Source organism: Vombatus ursinus, unplaced genomic scaffold (genome assembly GCF_900497805.2).
Source record: "Vombatus ursinus unplaced genomic scaffold, bare-nosed wombat genome assembly UNPS02011767.1, whole genome shotgun sequence".
NCBI lineage: Eukaryota > Metazoa > Chordata > Mammalia > Diprotodontia > Vombatidae > Vombatus > Vombatus ursinus.
In genome coordinates, this window is record NW_020951545.1 from 682,742 (window position 1) to 705,416 (window position 22,675).

A 22,675-nucleotide genomic window follows, 5' to 3' on the forward strand; every position below is an offset into this window, starting at 1 on the left:
TCCTTTGGGTGTTAATGGTGGGTGGTTTTCTCAGCTCAGAGTAGACTTGTTATGGTGGCTTGGTTCCAGTCATGTTTAGATCATCAAGGACTATTGAGATGAGTCACCTAGGCAGCCTTAGACAACCAGCACTGGGGTGCCATTTACAGAGTTTTACAAAGTCTCTCTGATGCTGACAGGGAACCAGGAGGTCAATTAGCCTACTGCTAGAGGCAGCACTTCATGTAAGGACAATATTAAAGAACAAATTCAATTAGTCAATCAACAAGTATTTGTTAGTTGTCTACAATGTGTCAGGCATTCTTTTGGGCACTTCAAATTCAAATTCAAGACAATTAATAAAACAATCTTAACTTTCTAGAAGTGTAAATTTGCCTCTAGGAGAGGCAACAAGTACATATATAAATACATACAGCATAAGTTCAAAGAATAAATAAAAAATTAAATATCATATAGTTCAAAAGAGGGTAATAGCATTTGAGAGTATTAGGAAAGATTTAATGTAGGTGGTTTTTGATCTATGTCTTAAAGGAAAAGAAGAATTCTTTGAGGTGGAGATGAAAAGAGAATAAATTCTAGATATGGGAGATAGTGTGACAATTAAGAAGGTCCTAAAGACATACTTTCTGGGTAATTTAGTCATTTTATTAATAAGCCCAACATGTTTATTAATAGAAGGAGGGTCATTTGGCCATCTCTCTTAGACCAAAGACCTCTTATGGTGGTAGGTTCACAATTTATATGCTCTTTGAAGAGTTAGTGTTCCCGAGGGGTGACAGTCAACTCTGATTGTTAATAATTGATGAGAAAATGAATATTACAATGAAAGGATGGGCTCGATTACAGTGAGGGTCTTGGGGTATGTGACTTGGGTCACCCAAATCTTGGTCACAGAGACTTATCAATTTCCCTATCACCTGTCTTGACAAAAGTGAGAATCAACACTTCCCCAAGATCAGTCTGGGCAAACACAATGAACAGGAATGTACACTTTAGGCCAAACTTAGAATTTCTTTTATTATCTGATTAGATCTTGATCTGGGTAAATCTCTGCCTAAGATTTCCCACTGCTTGATTTCTGGATGAGGAAGGAGAAAAGGGGAAAATCCTTGGTCCTAATACAATAATTAGTTATTAAATACAAGAGAGAATTACTCATTTCTCACACAGCCAAATGGGAGTTGGAGATAGAAGGTTCTTAGTGATGAACAAAAAGGCCAATTTGGCAGTGTCATAAAGTGTGAAGTGGAAGCAATATCCATTGAGATTGGAAATGACAGATTGAGGCAAGGTTTTGAAGGGCTTTAAAAGCTAAAGAGAGGAGTTTATATTTGATGTTAGAGGCAATTGGAAGCCCTTAGAGCATATTTATTAGGGGAGTCACATAGTCAGATCTGTGCTTAAGGAAAATCTTTGGCCGCATTGTGGAGGATGGACTACAGTGGTTGAGACACTTGAAGCTGGAAGACCAATTAGGTCACACAGGTTCCCAAAGTGGGTGATACCACCTCATTGGGGGAGGGGGCTTGAACTATATAGAGGGGGAAAAGTAGTGGCCTTGGGTGCAACTGGGGGAAGTTGAATAAAAATAAAGGGCCAGTGGAAGCATAAGAAAAGAAGAGAAGAAAATTTTGAAAAACCACTTTCATGTTTCATCTATTATGTAACAAAGTTAAAGTTGTAGTGATTACGTTATTCTCCAAATAAACACACAAAATGCAAGTTATAACTGATCAGTGGTCAAGTCCTCTGACAAGTCTTAACAAGTAAATGTTGGCAGGCAAGCGTGTCCTGAATTGTCAGGAAGTCCAGCATGCATTGGCAGTAATATGTGCATGTAATGACTTGTTTACAATATGATGCTATATGGTTACTTGACACAATATTGCATCATCAAAATTTCAATGCAGGAAAATCCTTACAAATTTATAATAAATTATTAAATATAAGATGCATCATTTCAAAAAAAATTATATTTTTTTGAAATGATGCAAATTTCAAAAAAAAATGTTATTTTTTTTGAAATGATACAAATTTAAAAAAAAAACAACCTTTAAAGGGTTTTGAGGCTGGGCAACCGAGTAATTTTTTTTTTTTTCCCAAAGGTGGAGGTAGGCCAAATAAGTTTGGGAACTTCTGGATTAGGAGATGAGGACCTGGATTAAGGTGGTAGCTGTGTGAGTAGAGAGTTGGGAATCTGATAGGTGGGGGTTGCATAGTTAAAGAATGAAAATGTTGGCAATTGATTGCATATCTGAGTGAGGAGGAGTGAAGATGAAGAGTTGAGAATAACTTCAAGAATATGAACCTGGAAGACTAGAAGGATTTTGGTACCTGTGACAGAAATAGTTGGAAAGAAAAGTGGTTTTGAGGAAAGATAATGAATTTTTTTTATTAATTTATTTTGATTTATCAATAATCACTTCCATATGCTTTTGAGTTTAAAATTTTTCTCTCCTCTCCCCTTTCCTCCCCACCACCCTCCCCAAGACGGCACACAATCTGATATAGGCTATACGTTTACATTCATATTAAACATATTTTCTCATTAGTGATGTTATAAGTAAAAATTAAAACCAATAGGAGGAACCATCAGAAAGAGGAAACGAAACTCAACAGAAGAGAAAAAAAAATAGCAATTCAACTTTCATAGTTCTTTCTTTGGATGTGGATAGCATTTTCCATCACAAGGCCTCTGGAGATGTCTTAGATCCTTGTATTGCCAGGAAGGGTTAAGTTTATCAATATTAGTCATCACACAATGTGGCTGTTATTGTATACAACATTCTTTTGGTTTTGCTCACTTCACTCAGCATCAGACCATACAAGTCTTTCCTGGTTTTTCTGAAGTCTGCCTGTTCATCATTCCTTGTAGCACAATAGTATTCCATCACATTCATATACCACAACTTGCTCAGCCATTCCCCAAGTGATGGGCATCCTCTCAATTTCCAATTCTTTGCCACCACAAAAAGAGCTGCTATGAATATTTTTGTACATGTAGGTCCTTTTCCCGTTTGTGTGATCTCTTTTGGATATAGCCCTAGAAGTGCTGTTGCTGGGTCAAAGGGTATGCACATTTTTATAGCCCTTTGGGCATCGTTCCAAATCGCTCTCCAAAATGGTTGGATCAGTTCACAACTCCACCAGCAATGCATTTGTGTTCCAATTTTCCCACATCTTCTCCAACATTTATCATTTTCCTGTTTTGTCATGTTGGCCAATCTGATAGGTGTGATGTGGTACCTCAGAGTTGTTTTGATTTGCATTTCTCTAATCAATAGTGATTTAGAGCATTTTTTATATGACTATGGATGGCTTTAATTTCTTCATCTGAGAACTGTCTGTTCATATCTTTTGACCATTTAAAAGATAATGAATTTTGAATTTTGTTTTGGATGTGTTAAGATTGTGATGTCTCTGGTGCATTCAGTTTGAAATGCCCAATTAGCATCTTATGATGTGAGATGGAAGCTCAAGATAGAGACTGGGACTGGATATGTGTGTATTTATTTATATATATAAATACATTTATGAATCATCTACATAGAAGTCATAGTTTAAACCCATGGATGCTGATGAGATTATGGAGAATGTGTAGAGGCAGTTGAAAAAAGGGCCTAGAGCAGTTCCTTGGGAAATTCCCACAATTGGAGGTATAATATGGATAACGAGAAGGAGCAGTTAGATATTTAGGCAGCATGAGATCTAAGGAATTGTGGTGTTGTGAATACCAGGAGAGGAGAAAATAAAAGGACTAGGGTGGTAAGCAGTGTTAAATGTATTACATAGGTCCAAAAGAATGAAGACTGAAAGAACAGTTTCAGCAATTACAAGTTCATTGGTAACTTTGAAGACAGTAGTTTCAGTTGAGTTATAGAGTTGGAAGACAGACTGCAGAAAATTAAGAAGAGAGTGAGAGAAAAAGAAGTGGAGGTAGTGAAGTCTTAATTGAGTCTGAAAGGTTTTCTACCCTCTCTTCCCTGGGAGGGAAGGGGAGTTACCCTTTGCTTATGACACAACCTTTGGAGGTGTTAGAAATTTATTTCAAATGGTCCATGGGCGGTGAGATTGAAAGGGCTCAGGTAGGACGCAGGCTAGCTAGATGAAAATAAAGTTTAAACTAACTAGATACTAGGTTAAGTTTGAATTTAAATTATCTAAATAAATATTGGTTAAATCAACTAAATTTCAAATCTGTCTGTATTTTAGGTCTAGAGTTTAGACACTCATGATTCCTGCCTCCTCTGAAGAATTACCTTGCATTTACTTTATATATAACTTATTTGTTTTCATATTGTTTGTCCCAATAAAAATGTATGCTTCTTGAGGGGAGGGATTATTTTATTTTAAATTGTTGAATCTTTAATGCCTAGGCTAAACAGAATGCCAAGTTTTCCTCTCCTATGTACCTTCAAGAAAGGTAGCATGGCACAGAAGTGAGCCCAGCCTCTGACACATGATGGCTTATGAGATGCTGGGAAGCTCACAGCCTCTTAGTACTTTTGACCTATGGCTTCAAACTCAATTAAAAACTAATGCGTCCAGGCCCCATATTGACTTAGGAAACCATATTAAGCATCTATTTTTGGGCTAGGCACTGTGCTAAGCCCTGGGGATACAAATATTGAAAAAAGACAGTCCCTGCCCTCAAGGAGCTTACAGTCTAAAGGGGGAGGACAAAACCCAAATGGAAGAGGAAAAGCAGGGTTGAGAGGAGGAGAAGATACAGACCAATGGAAAACTCAGACTGAAAAGACAAGAATAGTATAGCCAGTGAGAAATAAGGAGCTGTTGGAACTGAGCTTTGTCCTCCAATGGAAGTTTGGAGTTCATGGCCTCACCTTTCAATCAAAAAAGGCAGAGGGAAGTGATAGAGGTACAGTTCCAAAGCTGATGAGTTCTTGCTGGAGGACCAGGTTATCCTAATAATGATTGTCCCTAGGGCTTGATGGAGAAGTTCATTAGAGAAGTCCCAAAATAGTGCCCTAACTCTGGTGTAGTGCTCTGTCCACTCTTGAGAAGTGATCACTTAATCATTAAGTTTAAACCACTGAATATTCTGTGGAAGAACACTAAGGATTTGAGGGGAATTGATATAGGAGTCAGCAATAGAGAGTGTTTTAAAGATCCGTATGGATAGGAATAATTAATCACCTAGTCAGTTTTGTCTAGCTAGTTTAAGCTAAAGCTTACCCACAGCACACAAGCTTTATTTGCTCAAATTTATGAGGTGGGAGACCAGTTTAGGGAAGCTCAGAATCAATCAGAATTAGAAATGAAATACACAGAGTGCTGAAATTGTAGTTAAGACTTGGTTTCTAAACCTACCTTATACGCTTATTGTACTTACTTTAAGATCATGGGCAAGTCACTTAATCTCTATCAGCATTAGTGTTCTCATTTATAAAATGGGAACAACTATAGCACCTGCCTTTTAGGATAGTATGAATAAATTAACGTGTAAAGTGCTATGTAAATTCCAGCAGTCATCACCATCATCATCATCATCATCAGTCAACAAGCATTTCGTAAAGGACATATTTATGCCAGACACTATACTAGGTATTGAGGTACCAAGATAACAATGAACCTTTTCTAGTTCCCAGGAAGCCTACATTTTATTGGAGTAGGCAACATGCATATAATATGATATGATATGATATGATGATATGATATAATATAATATAACATAACATAATATAATATAAAATAAATCCATGGTAATTTTTTGGGGGAATCATTGACAGTGGACCAATGCACAAGATGAATTTCAGTAGAGGATAAAATGTTAAATCTTGAACCTAGTTTTATTTTTGGTTAGGCAGTTGGGGTTCAGTGACTTGCCCAGGGTCACACAGCTATTAAGTATCAAGTGTCTGAGTCTGGATTTGAACTCAGGTCCTCCTGACTTCAGGGCTGGTGCTCTGTCCACTGTGCCACCTAGCTGCCCCCTTGAACCTAGTTTTAAAAATGAACTGTACAAATAAAAGATAAGAACTAGATTAACTAATGTGAAAAGTGGCTAAGAGTTTTGGTAACTGCAAGCTTACTATGAGTCAGAATCGTTATGTGGGTGTCAGAAAAGCTGATGTAGACTTAACCTACAATAATAGAATTAGAAGATCCAGAACGAGGGAAACCGTAGTCCCACAGTATTTTGCTTAAGCCACATATTTTTAGTTCTGGGAACAAACAGTATTTTAAGAACATTGACAAATGGAAGGTAACTATAATTGTGAGGGAACACAGACCTTTCTTAGGGAATAACTGTAGGAAGTGGGGTTGTTTATCTTGTGCATGAAATGAATTAGAAGGGGACTCAATCTTCTTCAAATATTTGAAGAGCTAGCCTGTCAAAAATTGAACTTATCCTCTTCAGTCTTATTAGAGGTAAGAACCAGAATCATTGTATGGAAATGAAAGGGAAGCAAATTTTGGTTCATTCTGAGGTAAAAATGGAATGAACTGTTTTGAGATAATGAATTCTTGTCAATGCCAGTATTTAAACAGAATTTGACATCTAGTTATATAGATAATAATAACTTACATTTATACATTTACATTTCTGGGTGTTCCAGAAGTCTTAGTGTATCTTTAAGAAGCTACTTAAGTATTAAAACTTAAAACTTCACAAAGACTTCTGGAATACCCTGTATAGTATTTGATAGCTTATAAAGTGTTTTGTTCCCCCCACAGTTATTCTAGGAAACAGTCAACAGTTGATAAGCATTTGTCAAGTGCTTATTACCGTGTTCCAAATTCTGTGCTAAGTGCTAACAACAGTATAGGTATTATTTCTACTTTTTTTTATTTCAATTTTTTTATTATTAACATGTGTTTCTAAAATTTTGGGTTACGAATTTTCTTCCTTCCTCCCTCCCTACCCACCGTCATTGAAAAGGCAAGCATCTCGATACAGGTTATAGATGTGTAGTCATGCAAAACACTTCCATAGTAGTCCTGTTGTGAAAAACTAAGTGTATTTCCCTTCATTCTGTCCTACCCTCCATTTATTCTGTTCTCTCTTTTGACCCTGTCCCTCCTTAGAAGTGTTTGCTTTTGATTGTCCCCTTCCCCAATCTGCCCTCCCCTCTATCAACCCCCTGCTCTCTTGTCCCCTTCCCCCCTTTTTTTCCTGTAGGGTAAGATAGATTTCCATACCCCATCGTGTATCTTATTCCCTCCTTAAGCAAAATCCGTTGAGAGTAAGATTCACTCATTCCCTCTCACCTTCCCCCATTTCCCCTCCACCGTAAAAGCCTTTTTTTGTCTGTTTCATGTGAGATATTTAACCTCATTCTACTTCTCCCTTTCTCCTTCTCCCAGTATAATCCTAGCTCACCCCTTAATTTTATTTTCCAGATATCACTCCTTCATCTTCAACTCCCCCTGTGTCCTCTGTCTATCTATCTAGCTATACATACATACCTATAATTTTTTCCCCTCCCACTACCCTAATACTGACAAAGGACTCATGAGTTACAATATCATCTTTCCCTGCAGGAATGTGAACAGTTCAACCTTAATAAGTCTCTTATGATTACTGTTGCCTATTTACCTCTTCCATGTTTCACTTGAGTCTGGTATTTGAAAGTCAGATTTTCTATTCAGCTCTGGTCTTTTCCACAGGAATGCTTGAAAGTCCCCTATTTCATTGAATTACCATTTTTTACCCTGAAAGATTATACTCAGTTTTGCTGGGTAGGTGATTCTAGGTTGTAGTCCTAACTCCTTTGCCCTCCGGAATATCATACTCCATGCCCTCCGGACCCTTAATGTAGAAGTTGTTAAATCTTGTGTTATCCTGATTGTGTTTCCACAGTACTTGAATTGTTTCTTGCTGACTGCTTGGAATATCTTCTCCTTGACCTGGGAATTCTGGAATTTGGCTACAGCATTCCTAGGAGTTTTCCTTTGGGGATCCCTTTCAGGAGGTGATCGGTGGATTCTTTTAATTTCTATTTTGTCCTCTGGTTCTAAAATATCAGGGCAGTTTTCCTTGATAATTTCTTGAAAGATGATGTCTAGGCTCTTTTTTTGATCATGGCTTTCAGATAGTTCAATAATTTTTAAGCTCTCTCTCCTGGATCTATTTTCCAGGTCAGTTGTTTTTCCATTGAGATATTTCACATTGTCTTCTATTTTTTCATTCCTTTGGATTAGTGTTACAGTGCCTTGATTTCTCAAATTGTCCCTATCTTCCAATTTCTCCATTCTAATTTTTAAGAAAGTGTTTTCTTCAGTAATCTTTTGGACTTCCTTTTGGCCAATTTTGCTTTTAAGGGCATTCTTCTCCTCATTGGCTTTTTGGACCTCTTTTGCTATTTGGGTTAGGCTATTTTTTAAGGTGTTATTTTCTTTAGTATTTTTTTGGGTCTCCTTTAGCATCACTCTCAGTTTTTCCTCTACTTCTCTTACTTGCTTCTCCAAATCCTTTTTGATCTCTTCCATGGCCTGGGACCAATTCATATTTTTCTTGGAGGCTTTGGATGTAGGAGCTTTGGCTTCGTTGTCTCCTTTTGGTTGTATGTTTTGATCTTCTTTGTCACCAACATAAGATAATATAGACTGACTCTTTTTGCTCTGCTTGCTCATGATCCTGGCCAATTACTTGAGTTATAAACTCTTTGTTAAGGTAGGAGTCTGTTTCCAGTGTGGAGAATATACTGTCCCAAGCTTCAGGGGTTTTGTGCAGCTGTTTTCAGAGATACTTCTAGAGACCTATAAATTTTCAGTTCTTCCAAGGTGCTATGATCAAGGGCAGGTGTTTACTCCTTTCCTGGCTTGAGCTCTGGTCTATGAGCACTCTTTTCTGTCTTGGAACTATGAGGAGGTTTTCCTCTCCACAGGCACTACAAGCTCCACCATGCAAGCCTTCCTCCTAGCCCCAGGAGCGCCACCCAGAACTATGACTCAGATCCAAGCACGGGCAAAGCAAGAGAATCCTGCACCAGCAGAGAGATCCTTGCAATCCCCCCCCCCCATCAGCCACTCGATTCCCCCTCAGTCTGTGCGCCAGAAGCTCAGGAGGCAGCCACTGCCCCGGCGCCAAGACTGGAGCTGAGACCACCTTGCTTCTCTCTCCACAGACACAGACTTTTCCCACTGACCTTCTAAGTTGTCTTTGGCGTTCGTGGGTTGAGAAGTCTAGAAACCACCACAGCTGCCTGCGATTCAGTGCTCTGGGGCCTGCTCCAGGTTCATTGTGGCCTGTGTGCTCACGCGGAGCTGCACTTCTCTCCCAGCCTGGCACGATATACCTTTCTGATCAACCATCCAGGTTGTCTTGGGCTGGAAATTTGTTTCACTCTGTCTTTTTGTGGGTTCTGCTGCTTTAGAATTTGTTTAGAGCCATTTTTTATAGGTATTTAGAGCGGTTTGGGGGAGAGCTCAAGCAAGTCACTGCTTTTATTCTGCCATCTTGGCTCCGCCCTCTATTATTTCTACTTTTAAAAAAAGGTGGATAAACTGAGTCAAGAGAGATTACATACTGGCCCTGGGTGAAAAGGCTAGTAATGGCCTAGCAAGTATTCAACCTTAGTTTTTCTTGTTTTCAGGTTCATTGTCTTTCATTCTCTGAGAGCCTCTGTGATTCTATAATGGGATTTTTTTTTTTTTTTGAGGTGATGGGGTTAAGTGACTTGCCCAGGGTCTCACAGCTAGTAAGTGTCAAGTGTTTGGTCTGAGGCTGGGTTTGAACTCAGATCCTCCTGACTTCAGGGCTGGTGCTCTATCCATTGCGCCACCTAGCTGCCCCTATAATGGGATTTTTTAGAGAGCTAAAATTTCCAAATATCAACTAATTGAACATATGCCACAAACTTTTATTCTAATAGCTATTGAGTGGTTTAGCTTCTAAATTATGGTATCTGTAACTGCAGTATTGGGGGAGGGAGAAGGAAAAAGAACAAACATTTATTAAGCACCTGCTAGTACTGTGCCAGGTACTGTGCTAAGTGCTTTACAAATATTATCTTATTTGATCTTCACAACAACCCTGTGAAGTAGGTGCTAATCTCCATTTTTGTGCTGAGGAAATAAACAGACAGAAGTTTGGTGATTTGTCCCTGGTCACACAGCTATTCTGTGTTTGAGGTCAAATTTCCTAACTCCAGACCTAGTACTCTGTCCACTCCTGAGAAGTAATCACTAAGTTTAAACCACTGAAAGTTGAATGTTCTATGGAAAGACACTTCTTGTTGTTGTATTTGTCCTTTGTTCTCAAAGAGGACCATGACATCAGGGAGATGATGACATGACTTTACTTTGATTGGAGTGAAGGAGGGCTGTGCAAGGTCACTAGCCTCACTTTCTCCTTCAGAGCCATCTGGGTCCATTGGCTAGATACTCATCAGGACAATTGGATGCTATGAGAGACCCTGGGGCTTTTAAGCTAAGGTCCTTTTAGGTGCTCACTTTGAGTGAGGCAATGCCCATTCAGTGAATAGGTCTCTTTAACTAGTGAGTCAAGACCTGGTCCCTTTAATTTAAAACAAACAAACAAAAACACCTAACTGGGAGGGGAAGGCCCTCCAAGTTGCTGGTCAAAGGAGGAACAGTTACTAATTATGTTCACTCTGAGCCTGAGGGCCCAAAAAAATAACCATTAAGTAGTGTCTGGGCAGGGACACATTGTTGTCCAGTCAATGAGATCCAGAGTGAATTGGGTTCAAGGCCTGGTCTTTGAAAGAGAAATCCAGCGGGTAAACTCTTAGTTAACTAGGTAGGTTTTGGTCATGAAAATTAACCTTCCTTTGGGCAGAATAGAGGTAGAGGATTGGGGAGGAGAAGGGGAGAAGGAAAGAGAAATTACCCAACTGCAACTGGCCAGCCCCTCATTTAGGCAGCTTGGACTACTAAGGATTTGAGGGGAGTTGATATGAGTCAGCAACAGAGAGTTGTTTAAAGATACATAACAATAGAAATAACTGATCATGGACAGCTAGGTGGTGCAGTGGGTATGTTGAAGTTTAGGGGTTTAGGGGAGCTGGGACCCTAATTTCACAACATGCAGATCCTGCCCGAAAGAATTCGACCCAAGCCTTCTTTCAGCCAAAGACAAGGTTTATTAAAACATCTGTCATATTGGGCAGACTCTTAAGGAGTCTGAATGTTAGTGAGCTATTGGCTAGATTGTAAGAATCTAAGCAGTGGCTAGATTTTAAGATTCTAAGCACTTTAATGAAGACAAGATGGACTTTGTATACAGATAGATTGTGGGAGGGATCTAGGAGTGGCCAAGTAGTTTGGGGTGACTGGAGGAGGGGTCTAAGGAAGATCTGAATAGGAGTGGCCAGTGAGCTGGGGTGAACAGACTGCCTGGGACCTGGACCTTATAGAGGAGGGAGAATGGAGCCTAGCTAGGATTAAGGGTGGGAAATGCCCAGGGGTCATAGGGATATAATGGAATTGGGAGTTTAGGTGTAGCTCCTATGAAGGGCCAGTTGATGGGATTATAGCCTCAGGCAAAAACCAGAGATTTGGCCTTGTGGGAAAGTCCAGGGTTTTTCTTTTTTGGTGTCTGGCTCCCATCCTCAACACATGGAGCACCAGCCATAGAGTCAGGAGGACCTTAGGAAGGAACCTGAGTTCAAATCCAGCTTCAGACCAGACACTTGACACTCAGTAGCTGTGTGAGTCTGGGCAAGTCACTTAACCCCAATTGCCTTTGAAAAAAAAAAAAGAAAGAAACAACTAGTCATTTGGTCAGTAAGCACTTAAGAACTTTGTTCCAGGTATCATGCTGTAGAGTGGACCTGTAATATCATTGGCATAGGGAACTGCTAGGTAAGGGGACACTCTGAACTCCCTCTACCAGTGCAGATTGGCTGCTTCTTATCAGTTTACAGTCTTAGAAAGTTGCCTAGGGTAAAAGTGGCTCACTATCGCAAATCTCCCAAGTGCAGCCCAGAACTTCAACTTCTTGGATGTTCTAGAAAGCGGAGATCAGGAAACTTACTGTTTTAATGTGAATGAAAAGAGAAGGGGTGACAGAGCAGTAAAGTTGCTTGCAAGATGTTAGGATCTATAAAGAATTGTTTTAGGAATTCTGCTGTTTTAGGAAATCTACTGCTCCAGGTCCCTCTTGACAGTGTTGAGAAAGGAATATTTAAATGCAGCAAAGAGCAACATTTTCATTCTGGGAGGAAAGCAAAATGACCTAAGTGGTTTGAGGGAGTAGATTAAACTAGGACTTACGTAGCTAAGTGGATTTCAGTAGGAGGTACTATTATGTGGTGAATGAAGTTAATGATGGGTATTTTAAATAGATAAAGAAGTACTTTTCAAATAGTTACTGTAGCTTTTTATAGCCTTTAGTGGACAATGGATGATTGCCCTAGCCTACCACTCAACAGAAACAAAATTAACATTGCTGTTTTACATTTATCTACTATACATTTATATTCTGTTTTAATGGTAACAGTCAGTGTTAGAGGTATGATGGGTCTGGTACAGGTGCAGAGAACCTCACACTACTTATGTCATTTTGCTTTCCTCACTGAATGAAAATGTTGTTCTTTGTTTCTCAACCCTGTTAAGAGGGACTTGGAGCAGTAGGTTTCCTAAAACAGTAGAATTCCTAAAACAATTCTTTATAGATTCTAACATCTTGCAAGCAGCTTTACTGCTCTCTCACCCTTTATCTTTTCATTCACATTAAAACAGTAAGTTCCCTTATCTCAGCTTTCCTAGAATGACCAAGAAGTTGAAATTCTCTGATATTCAGGAAGGAACTTTTGTAGTATTCATTATTCAAGGAAGACAATACTATAAAATATTATTTCCTTAACTCTTTATTCTCTGGTTTACCACATTTTCCTTTATATAGAGACTTAAATAAAAGGTTTTTTTTTTAATCAGACAGTTTTATAGAATAACTTGCTGTAGCATATTATCTCTCCTCCCTCTTTCTTCCTTAGAATCTAAGCTTCTTGAGGGAAGGGAATGTTTTACTTTTGCCATTGTATCCCCAGTATCTGGCACAATAGAAGGCATCTAATAAATGCTTGTCAATCGAATGAATATGAATAATGTGGTAATAGATGCTGTGAGTTGCTTCTCTATTTGTATCTAGTCCTCAAAAGAATTAATAAGACCCATTGGGAAATTATGACAGATATAGTGAATAGGCCTAAATGTATTATAATTCATTTAATTATGTGGAAATCTCTGTAATCCTAGAAAAAATAAGTTTAATGACTATGATTTGTTCAAACTGGGATTCAAATGGACAAACCAATGTGACAAACTGATGCTACTGCTTTTTCCTTTTGTGGTCTAAAGTGTGTGTGTGTGTGTGTGTGTGTGTGTATATGTATGCACAGCTAAACTAATGTCTTTTTCTGTTTTTTTTTATTGCTTACAGTCTTAAAGCTTGATTTTGCCAGGTCTCAGAGTGAATGGTGATTTTACATGAGATAGAGCATATTAGCATATATTTAAGAATTTCATTGTAGTAAGAATAATTTATTCCTCAAACAAAAAGAAATCTTACCACCTTCAATTTTTAGATTGTATTTCCAACCAAACCTTTTACATTTTAAGAAAAAACTGTAGAAGGGGACAAGGTAGACTGGAAAATGGAGGGGAAGCTTAGCTTTACTGTGGAGTCTGAGTCTGGGTGTAACCTAACTAGCTAGAGGATATGCAATTCATGATTGACAGCGGGACTAGCATTATGCAAATACTGTAAGAGAGAACAGCAGCTCAGGAACAGTGATCAGGGGCTCTGTTAGGGATCTTTCTACACACGCCACTCTCTAGTTTTTCATTCTTCTGTTTCCTGTGTTTGCAAATAAATAGCACAAAACAGTTTTTACTTCATTTGTCTTCATTAAAGCAAAGCCACAATGCAGTTTCAGTTTATCAGCTAGATATACATGTGTGAGAAACTGATATTCTCATTAAATTAGGTAATTTTTAGAAGGGCACCATGCTTATCTTTGGACCTTTGTGTATTAAATCCTATTTAGGGCTGTTCTCTTTACACACAAGTGTGTTTTGCTTGTGCCTTCCTGTCTTCTTCAGTGAAAAGCCTTATGTAGGTCAGGCTTGGCTTAAGCAGATTTCCTGAACCTGCGTCAGCTTAAGCTGGAGGAATTTTAATAAACCCTCCCCTGTAGGCGTGGGCCTAAATGAGGCTAGCCTAGTTAAGCCTGATCTTTTTTTTCTGTTTGTGAAAAAGAGCTGAGCAGAGCCAGAGACTGCATGGTGGTTTCAGAAACTGCCTACTTAATTCGGAAATAACAATGGTTGGAAAGGCTAGATCTTCTAATTTTACATTATCTGAAAAGCTTGATTTGCTAAAGCTGGTGAAGCCATATGTTAAAATTCTTGAAGAACACACTAATAAACATTCAGTAATAGTGGAAAAGAACAAATGCTGGGAAATCATAGCAGATAAATATAATGCTATTGGAGTAGATCGCCCTCCTCGTACAGCACAAGGCCTGCGTACCCTCTATAAAAGGCTCAAAGAATACGCCAAACAGGAGCTCTTGCAGCAAAAGGAGACTCTGTTAGATCATAGGAGCAGTATTTCTGAGCCAACCAAGAAAGTTGTGGAAATGATTCCCCAGATTTCCAGTGTATGCCTAGGAAGAGACAAGAACAATATACAAAGGTAAGATTTATTTTACTTTTTTTACTGGAAAATTATGGCGCCTCCTATCTTTTGAGCTTTACTTTGCTGTCATACTGAGATACAGATGTGCATAATAAGCTTCACTACAGATGGGGAAATGGTGCCTTTGTTTTTCTTTGTTAATTGCAGAAAAGTCAACTTATAAATTTCTGTACATTAAATTTATTTTTATGTCTTTATATTTGCTTTTGTCCGGTTTCCAAGTAGTGAGAGATTGGAAGAATAAATGGGATGAAACTTGTGATTGCACACCATATCCTTTATCTTGTTTAACAGTGAATTACTTAAATACAGGTTCAAAAAAGTTATCCCTCCACCTCCTCTGCTCATTTTAGACAGATTGCTCATGTGAGTTATATTTTATGTATAACTTTCAATAAAATTTTCAATTTGGTGTCACGGAAAATAAACTGACTTTTTAATACTTCCTAATGATATTCATAAATTATCATTGTCTCTGGATATTTAATATACTTCTAATTGAAAATAACTTAAATACAACCCTCAATGAGTAATATAAACTTTTTTTTACATATAAAGAAAAAGTGAATAATTTTTACCAGCTTATTTAACACATAAAACACTTTAAGTAGGAGAGTTTTTGTTTTTTTGACTGTTTCTACCTTAAGATTGATAATTTCTCTTTGTTGTGTTTTAGCACTCATTAAGTGACTAATTTTGATCTGAGTCACATATCAAAAAAGAAGTGTAAAAACTTTCTCTTAAAACTTTCTAACTATGCTAAACTTCCAACTTGTAATAATATCTCCACAAGCAGTTTTTCTTAGGGTGAGTGGCAGTTGTGTTCAATTTTGGTTAAATTTGTACACTTAGGCAGTCAATTGAGAATTGTCAAGGACATTAACTTAACAAATCCTAGTTTAAATAGTATGAAAGCTAAAAAGGTCAGTGTTATTAGTGGTCTGCTCTGATTAGATAACTTTCATTTGCATTTAATGTGGTCTCTTTTTAAGAGGTGTGACTTCTCATTCATTCAGTAACCAAAGTCCTCCAAATAAAACTTCCAGAACTCTTCTTCTTTGTATAGACTTTATAATTCCAGAATTGTTATTAGCTAGTGAAATGTTTTTTAAGTTAAGAAGGAAGCTGGAAGAAAAAATTATCACCCAAACATATCAGTTTGTTTTTTGTACTTCAAGGAGAGACATTTAAAAAAAACTCACTTGTACAATTAGATATTGGTTATATAATTAGTTGATAATACAGGACAAATAGTTAAGGGAAACTAGAATGTTGGTGTGAGTGATCTAATTCATGGTGCTATTGGTTAAAACAAATAGAATGATTACTGATTATTCTATCTTAGCATGACATATACTTTCAAAATTAACATACAATCACAGGAAATTTACAGGAGTTTTCCACTAACTAGTTATCAAAAAGTACTTTCTTCTATCATTCTAGGGGAAAGGGTCTCTTGAGTTATATATACAATGTCTTTGTACAAGTTTCTTGTTTGCAACCTTATTATAAGGAAAAATATACATAAAGCTTGGATTTGAGATGATCATATATTTTTTAAAGTGCAGTTACTGAGAATGAATTGTAAATGGATATGTCTGCTTACCTTTCGAACTGCCCAGTGAAATATACCTTAATGATAAAGGTTCATCTACAGTGCATCATTTGAACCCTTTACTTACCTAAGGAGGTAAATAGTTTATGATTATTTCCATTTTATAGATGTAGGAACTTGGGCTTATAGAGTTGAAGTGACTTGTTCAAGGTCATTTAGCTAATCAGTAATAGAGCTGTCATAAACACCAGCTCTTCTGATTCCAAGTCCAGTGCTTTTTCTACCTCATCATACTGCCTGTCACTTAATGTTTTCTAGAGATCTGAGTGTATTAGAGAAACTAGTTAGTTGATATGCATTCTTTATAACGAATGTTCAAAGTATGTGAACTTTTCCTAGGTTGAGTGAGATTATGGAGCATGCCTTTAAAAGACTGTGTACTTTGTTATTATGTACAATGTATGTATTGTACTTTTTGCTATCTTCTACATTTCATTTTTTCTTTTTTCCACCTATCTTCACTTTTCTCTTACTTCTGTTAAGGGTGACCTCTTTTAGGTTCCTGGGTAATATTAATAACCCTTAAGATTTTTCCTATTTAATATTATAGGTATTTATTATACAATTTAAGCAATTTAAAATGTTACTAATTAATTTCAGAATGCCCTAAAATAATTCTATAAACTTATTTATATTTTTCATTACTTTTTTTGTTTGTTTAAAACAAGAGCCTGTAAGTCTAGTGACCTGGGCTCTAGTCCCAGCTCTGCCATTAATAGCTTTGTGGCATTGGTCAAGTCACTTAACATCTCTAGTTCTGAGTTTTCTTATCTACAAACAAGGATATTGAATTAAAATCTTGAAAGTCTTTTCCAGGTCTTAACTGTTAATGATTCAATAATACTCTAAAATAATTTGCCTATTGATTTCATCAAGTGCCCTGTTCAATGTCTGACTGTACTACTTTTGTACAATTTGTTTTATATATTCTTTGGTTTTTAAGTTCCTTTTTTCTAAAATTGACATTTCTTTTTTTAATCACATATTAATACTAACGGATTTATACTTTTATTATATTTTGCGTCCCAGAAAAATCTACTTTTTAATATCACAAATCTATGCCTTAGCACATTAAATGACCTTCTCTAGAATATTTTTGCCCTCATTATGCAATATTCTGACCAAAATGGAATATAGGATCATGTATGTGACATTGTTAGTTTACTTGGGATTATAATGTTTATTCTTTTTTTTTTTTTTTTTTTTGTGAGGCAATCGGGATTAAGTGACTTGCCCAAGGTCACACAGCTAGTACGTGTCTAGTGTTTGGTCTGAGGCTGGATTTGAATTCAGGTCCTCCTGACTTCAGGGCCTGTGCTCTATCCACTGTGCCACCTAGCTGCCCCTATAATGTTTATTCTTAATGGAGATTAATACATCTAATTGGGAACAGGTGTGACAAGGGTTAAATCATCTAGAGTAATACTAAAAGCTCATTTTTAGTAATTTAAACCTCTCCCCATCTAGACTTTTGAGCATAGCATCTAATATAGAATTAAACTTCTTAGTGATTTAAATTATATCTTTATTCTCTTATCTCGATTTTGGAAAAGGTGATGTTTAAAAATGAAATGTTAAAAAGACAGGAAAGAGGTGTTTGAAGAAGCTCCTTCAACCCATAGATTGGATTAGAAATAATTTAGTGCTTTGGGGTTGGTAAAACACTTTCCTCACAACTTGTGACAGTTGTGCAGTATTTTAATGTACATTATCTTTTTTGAGCCTCTTAACAGTACTCTCAGGTAGGTACTTCAGATAATATTATCCTCATTTTATATATGAGGAAACTGAGGCTTGGAGATGTTAAGTGATTTATCCCTGGTCAAGTAAATATCAGAAGCAGGATCCAAATCTAGGTATTCTTGATTCTAAGCGCAGTGCTTCATCTACTATTAGAGATGAGAAATCAAACTGAGACAGATTAATTGATTAGCCCATGGCCATACAGCTAGTAAATAATGGCTCTAAGCTCTTGAAAAAAATAAAAAACATCATTGGTTCCAAGAGATAGAAACTTTTTGTCTATAGTCATAAGATTTTCATTTTAAAAAATGTATTGGGTCAGCCCCGCCTTAAAGACCCGATCATGGAGGTTATCCTGTGTTTTTGGTCTTTAATATTCTACCAAGCTGGAATGAGTTTTATGGCCTAGCTGTGTATTGTGGCTCAGCATTATGCTGGGAGTCTGTTTTTTGAGAACCAGCATAGAAAAGTTCAATCTTTAACAGAAGATTGGCCATTAGATGATGACTTTTTTCCCCCTTCAGCTACTCACAGAACTGTGAACTGAAGTGAGGAAGGGCTTGGTTTGCATCTATGTAGGAAGTACTCATGGGTGAAATTAGTTAACCAATATTCAGCTCTCAAATTTAATATTTTTTCTTAATATTATACCTTTCATATTCTTTATTTTATTTTGTTTATGTCTCTTAAGCAGATAATTTAGCTTTTTTTTTTTTCAAATCAGTGGTAAACTTGTAACCTGGTAAACTTGAATTTTTAATTCCATTAAAGTCTTTCCTAAGGATTTTACACTTATGTTTTTTAGTTTTAAAAGGATGAGACAGGAGAGTAATTCATCAAGAAAATAGATGGAAGAACCAGGATATTTGGGGCATATTTCACTCCTTTGAACAAACTTTTAAAAAACATCTGCACTCTTTAGGTGCAGGGGTAGAAAGGGAGATAAAAGATTTAGATGAGAAATTGTTGGAGCTTTCAGTCACTGGCTTGGTGATAAGAATTAAATTATTGAATTGCTGTATGCATGGTGTCCCAAAAGTCTAGTGTACTTTAAAATGTTAATAGCTTAAAATTAAAATTTTGGGAAACTTTGTATACATAATTAGGAATCATTAACAGATGCCATCCTTTTGACAGAAACTAATACTTCAATAGTTATATTTCCTCAGGAATATTTACTTTGTGATATAATGTTTATTTTAATTTGTATACTATAATACAAATCTATAATATTACCTCTTCCCCCTCCCCCAGTTGATTCATTGTATTTTTGCAAGTTGCTAGTCACTAAATAGCATTAAATTAATGAGTAAAAAAAATAGGATGGCAGAGGAAATCATGGTATATTTGGGAGAGCAATAGGTTTGGAATCAGAGGACCCTTGTTCAAATGTTAGCTCATTATATCCTTCAAGAGATTTATCCTCTCTGTGTGTCATTTTTTTCATCTGTTTAATGAGGAGTTTGGACAAGATGATCTTTTGTAACTCAAAAATCCTTTGAGCTGAATGGCAGCGTGATGCTTTGCTGTCCTCTGAAATTATGAAAGCTGCCTTGATTTTTCTCTAGTCAGATAGAGTAAATATTGCCAATCTAATGTGCATGCCCCCAAATTAGGCATATTAAGGGATCCCTTGCTCTTTCCTACCAGAATTCATGTTTACCCTAGTACAATTTAGGCCACTGTATATAGGTAGTCTAATTCTGACTAATTCTGAGCAGAGTTCAGTGGAATAGGAAGAGGAATTTGAGGACGTAGGGTGATGAAGTAGAGAAAACACATCTGAAGGCCTAGAGAGCATTAAACTGCCATGTGTATCAGACCGTGTGACCCTCTACTGACTAGGAGTCATAGGGCCCTTGGAATCAGCCTGCTAGTCTTGTCTTATTCCCTGAGCTTATGCATTTAAAAATGTGGTTTTAATTTGTATTTTCCTCTGCGTAATGGTACATGATTGTCATAGATTTTTAGACAAAAACACATATGGAGTTTAAAAAGGTTCAAAAGACATAATTTCTGGGTAATTTAATTATTTTATTAATAAGGCCAGCCCATTTATTAGTAAAAGGATGGTCATTTGACCATCTCTGTTACACCAAACACCCCTTGTGGTAGTGAGTTCATAGCTTATATGCTCTTGGAAGAGAAGGTTTTCCAATCAATACTGATTGGTTAACAATTAATGAGAAAATGAGTATTACAAGTGAGGGTCTTGGGGTATGTGACTTGGGTCACCCAGATCTTGGTCAAAGGGACTTATCAATTCCCTGTTTGACAAAAGGGAGAATCAACACTTCCAGACCTGTCTGAGCAAACACAATGAGTAGGAATGCATCCATTAGTTCGAACTTAGAATTATCCAAATTTAGACTGGGTAAATCTTTAAGAGAGATTTCCCACACTGATAGGTTTCTGGATGAGGAAGTTGAAAAGAGGAAAAACCTTGGTCCTAATACAATAATTAGTTATTAAATACAAGAGAGAAGTAATCATTTCTCTTATGTAATGTGTAATTCTGAGATTAGAATTTTAGAATATGCTTGTTTATTAGTATTTTAATTGAAATTGAAGTAGCTTTAAATGTTAAGAATTTATAGGATTTAGGAAAATACGTACTCTAAATATGCTTTTGTTTCATTTCATTTGATGTGTATGTTTGTGTGTGCTTTAGTGCAAACGTGGATAAGGAAGCTCAAGCAGGTACCAGTTTGCCACAGGTGATGTTGGATCACCATCCTGTTGCTATTACAGTGGAGTTGGACCAAGAAGAAGATATTAAACCACCTCCTTCACTAATTGTAGATTCTCAACAGAATGAGACATTAGAGCAAAGAGAAGAACACGAATTGGTCCGTATTATGGAAAGAGCTTCACCTTCACTTTCCTCTGTTGATACAAGAATGACATTATCGCCATCTTCTCTTCCAAGGAGAGATGAATTTTTTAGACATGAAAGTGGAGAACATTTTAGACCATTATTTGGATATGATCCACAAACATTGCAAATGATGAAGGAGGAACATCAGATAATTTTAGAAAATCAAAGAAAATTTGGACTGTATGTTCAGGAAAAGAGGGATGGATTGAAGAGAAGACAGCAGCTTGAAGAAGAGCTTCTGAAAGCAAAAATCAAGGTGGAAAGGCTGAGAGCGATACGCCTAAGACGTGATCTTCCTGAATACAACAGTCTCTAAATATTTATCTTCTTTGTCTGAGTAATCTGAAAATTTCATCTGTGATTTATTTAATTAAATGGTTTAGACAAAGTCAGTTCCATAAGGGAATGTGCTAGATCAGAATACATATTCTTAAAATAGAATTTCCCACTATTATAAGAAAACTCTTTAGAAAAGTTTATTTCAGATCTTTTGATTGTTTTATATGTGTGTAATACACATTTTAAAATTTCCTCCTGAATTTTATTTGTGAAAAGTTTTAATAGCTGGTCTTAAAGATGTTTTTACTTTTTTTCATTGGAGTATTCAAGTTGATCTTTAAGAGAGGAAAATGCCAATTAGAGATTTTCTAATAATCTTATTAAGTGTTGTGATAATCTAATAAAAATTAGTTGCTTTTTACGACACTGATTTTCATACCTTATCCTCTTGAAAAAAATAAATTTTTTGATGCCTTTTTACATTGCAGTCATTTTTGGAACTACTACCCTTCTCTGTCCCACAGTTGAATCCTCCCTTGTAACAAAGGAAAACAGTTAAGCAAAAACACCAGATACAAGTGACCTTAACTGACAATGTATACAACATTCTGCCCTAGTATGAGTATACTACCCCTTTGCTGAGAAAGAAGAAGTCACACCTTAATCTTTTTAAAGACTAAATTATAGAACCATAGAATTTTAGAGCTGGAAGGGACCTTATTAGAGATCAAACCCTCTCAATTTATAGAGGAGAAAACTGAGATGCAGACAAGTGGCTTAGCAAAAGTCACAACACAGATCTGGGATTAGAACCCAATTCTGATTTAGAGTCCAGAAATCCCACCACCCATTTTAAATATTCCTGATTGTGGTTAACAGCTTAGCCAAAAAAAAAAGTATGTATATGTAGTACACACACACACACACACACACACACACACACACATAAAAAGATGTTTCATTAAATAATTCATTTCAAAGTGATATAAATTAGTAGTGGCAAAGGAGTTTTGTAAATTGTTTTTACTTAGCAGAAAATGAAGAAAACGTATCCCACCTTTTATGTATTTGCTTTGCAACCTTAAAATTTGCTTTAATTTATTACTTCTCAGTATTCAGTAGTATTTCAATAAAAATCAGTATTAAAAAACCAAAATAATAGTGTGCTACATCTACCAAAATAAAGTAGCATATCCATATATATTTGTACTCTATGATGTGATCTGATCCCCTACTAAGTTTTTTTCCAAAACTTATTTCACTGTTTATAGATTTTGAAAACAGAAATCCTTGACTTCTAAAAATAAATTTCAAAATATATCTTGCTCTTATTCTTGAATAAAAAGCAAAAAAGAAGGAAATTATCACTCTCTGTGTAATATAAAATTTTTTTTAAAAAGATGAAACTGCCACTATCTTTCAGATACTTCGGATAATCCAATAATCCATGTATTTTGAATAGTTATTAAAATGTATAGATGATTGAATTTTTTGCTTTTTTATCCAAATAAGTTTGTATAGACATAACCTA

General features: G+C 36.4%; 2 protein-coding genes across 2 annotated transcripts in view; both read left to right on the forward strand.

The window, feature by feature from the left end:
• RAD54B (RAD54 homolog B) overlaps nucleotides 1-22,675 on the forward strand; it is a 128,063-nt gene that overhangs the window by 31,500 nt on the left and 73,888 nt on the right. The window lies entirely within an intron of this gene.
• FSBP (fibrinogen silencer binding protein) lies at nucleotides 14,071-21,426 on the forward strand. The gene is made up of 2 exons (XM_027856980.1): nucleotides 14,071-14,626; nucleotides 20,659-21,426. The coding sequence occupies exons 1-2, from the start codon at nucleotides 14,253-14,255 to the stop codon at nucleotides 21,179-21,181; spliced, it is 897 nt and encodes a 298-aa protein (XP_027712781.1). The 5' UTR covers nucleotides 14,071-14,252; the 3' UTR covers nucleotides 21,182-21,426.

Bases quoted from the DNA above. Each gene is read 5' to 3' on its own strand.
- FSBP (XM_027856980.1), top strand. From the start codon at position 14,253: ATGGTTGGAAAGGCTAGATCTTCTAATTTTACATTATCTGAAAAGCTT. The intron at 14,627-20,658 runs GTAAGATTTATT...TGTGTGCTTTAG, and splicing joins GACAAGAACAATATACAAAG to TGCAAACGTGGATAAGGAAG.